This window comes from Corvus brachyrhynchos, unplaced genomic scaffold (assembly GCF_000691975.1).
Source record: "Corvus brachyrhynchos isolate BGI_N302 unplaced genomic scaffold, ASM69197v1 scaffold283, whole genome shotgun sequence".
Taxonomy (NCBI): Eukaryota; Metazoa; Chordata; class Aves; order Passeriformes; family Corvidae; genus Corvus; species Corvus brachyrhynchos.
Genome location: NW_008237409.1, coordinates 2,020,057 through 2,022,550, shown reverse-complemented (window position 1 = coordinate 2,022,550; position 2,494 = coordinate 2,020,057). Strand labels below are relative to the sequence as shown.

General features: G+C 45.2%; 1 protein-coding gene across 1 annotated transcript in view; it reads left to right on the top strand.

Moving 5' to 3' along the window:
- Window positions 1-598: 598 nt before the first annotated feature.
- Window positions 599-2,494, top strand: part of APPBP2 (amyloid beta precursor protein binding protein 2) — a 33,961-nt gene continuing 32,065 nt past the window's right edge. The window contains exons 1-2 of the mRNA XM_008631084.2: window positions 599-636; window positions 2,182-2,235. Of these exons, the coding sequence (XP_008629306.2) occupies window positions 599-636; window positions 2,182-2,235 (92 nt within the window). The remainder of the gene's footprint in view (window positions 637-2,181; window positions 2,236-2,494) is intronic.

Genomic DNA, 2,494 nt, shown 5'->3' with positions numbered 1-2,494 from the left:
AGCAATAAAATATATTAGAGAGTCAAATCAGTCGTTATGGGGATGGGGAGCAGAGAGAAGGAAATCACCCACTTGTGGGAGAAAGAATGATGCAGCAGCCTCAGATTTTAGGCTCAACAAAACCAGGAATTATCTGCCTGTCATCCAGGGACTGTAGTTCATGCCTTGCTCCTGTTCAGAGATAAGTATTAGATACAGCTCAGTTCTCTCTTTAGAGATTGTGTCTCACCAGAAACCAGCAAAAGTGTCAAAACTGCTGGGTTTTCTTCTGAGCTCAAGTATTAAATAAAATCAAATCCATGTACCCAAGTCCTCCACGGATCAGGAGCATCAACAGAACATCTTTCTAAAACATTTTTCTCCCCTCTACTTGAAAACCACTGGCCTTCACACTCAGCTTTGTAACTTTGAACTCAAACTCAACTGATTCTGTAGCCTCCAAAATGAACTCTGACTCTAGAAGCTCTTTAGAATTCAGAGAATTTTATTACTATAGAATTAATACCAAAAATGATCACCAGCTGTAAAGGGGTGTTTTTCTGCTTTTTCTGCTACTGTCATGATCCCTGTGGTTTGTGTCTATCAGGGGATAGACGGGATGACACCAGAACTTCCAACAACCAAGAGAGCAGTCGAGTACAAGCTTCCCTTCCAACAGTCAACTGCAAGCAATAAAGACTCCGTCCTCCACCCCAAAATTCCAAACCATTCTCCCACACACTTCAAGATACCAACATACCCAGTCTCCATTTCATGTCCACAGTGTCACCAACACACAGCTAAAGAGCTGCTTTACACATGGTAATATGGAAAATTATTGCCTGTCAGTAGAATTCACGCTGGGAATCTGCATCACAGGATGAAGTTATAAACTAGAGATAATAATGGGTTTGTCCCACAAAACTCAGGCTATTAAGCACGTGCAGCAGGAACCAGGAGGAGCAAACATGCTCTGGAGTTTACTAAACAGCCCACCTCGAAGTGCCATCAAGGGCTCCCAGCCAGAGCTGTGTTGTTTCTCACAACAATTTAAATTGCTTCCACAACCTCAGTGCTGTTTGCTAAACACTCATTACTAAACAGAGCTTCCTGCACTCGGGCACTTCTCCTCCCTGCCTTTGGTGCTCACACAGAGTTCCAGTGACAAATACCACACCAGGGACACAGCAGCCAGAAAACTGAACTCCTTATCTTCCCCCCTCCATGCCATCGCCCCCTGTTCACACATTTTGCTCCTTATCATCCAGCCCTGCAGCCCAGGAGGTCCCACACCCCATTGCCAAGGCTGTGGTCAGGTTCTGGGGCTTCTAAAATTCACACCCTTCCCTCCGTGCTCAGTACCAGTACGCCCTCAAACTCACTGTTCCTTCCCCTCTATCTCCTCAAGTATCTGACATTTGCACAACTTCTCTATTTTGCTATTCAAGAAAAAGGAAAATGAAACTGTTTTGAAAGTATAATTTCCCCCCACCCTCCTGAATCACTTCGGTGAAAGCCCGAGGTACTCGAGTGCAATTCTTGCTTTTCAGGTTTCCCTCCCAATCCAAACTGTCACTGTCACTATTTTGGATCCAGTTTTACTGTGTTCCACACCTCTCCTCACACACTGTACACTGCTCTTGCTTTTTCTCTGAGGTTTTTAAATGCCTAAATGCCTAAACAATACACACACATTCTACACATTCTATATAAACAACCACGCTCTAAGTCAGAACCTTCATCTTACGAAGAAAAAAACCCTTTCAGAAACTCAAACTGCAGCCTCACAAGACCTCGGGGAGAAGGATGAGTATAGGAACGATGACTGTCACTTGTCTGGGCATGCTCCTCTCCTTAACACTTACTTATTTACGACCACAACTTCTATGCTACTGCAGTTAAACAACTAATACAGGCACAAATACATAACGATGATATATATTTATACATCAAAATCATCCTCAGGATACTGTGTTTTCTATTTTGTCAGGGACACTGCATATTCCCCCATGCTCACACAACGTGAGCGAGTTATAAACCAGCCACATTTCAATCCTTCCATCGGGACTCACAAAAACAGTTGGAAGCACCGTTAGGGAAAAACCCCGTTCCCGGCCCATTTCAGTTTGTTAAAATTACTTTTTTTTTTTGTTCTCATGATGCAAGGGAAATCTAAGGGGGAATTCAGTCCGATTCTCCAAGGCAACAAGATGAAGACCTCCCCAATGAATCGAATTTGGAGATCGACGTGTACTAACACCCTGAAAACAAACTGCAGCCCTACCATCGCACCATTCCCAGCTACGTAACACAACAGCGTGTCCTCGCCCTGTGTTTACATCTTTCTTCTCCCAACGTGCCCTCCAGTTTTTCTTGTTTTGCCGAATTACTCGACTCAACGGCTGGGATCCCCTCCCGCGCTCCGCCGCGATTCCCGGCGCGGGGACGGCAGCGATGGGAGGGAGGGAGGCGCTCACAATAGTGCGGGAGAGGGGGAGGAAAAGGCGGCTGGGAA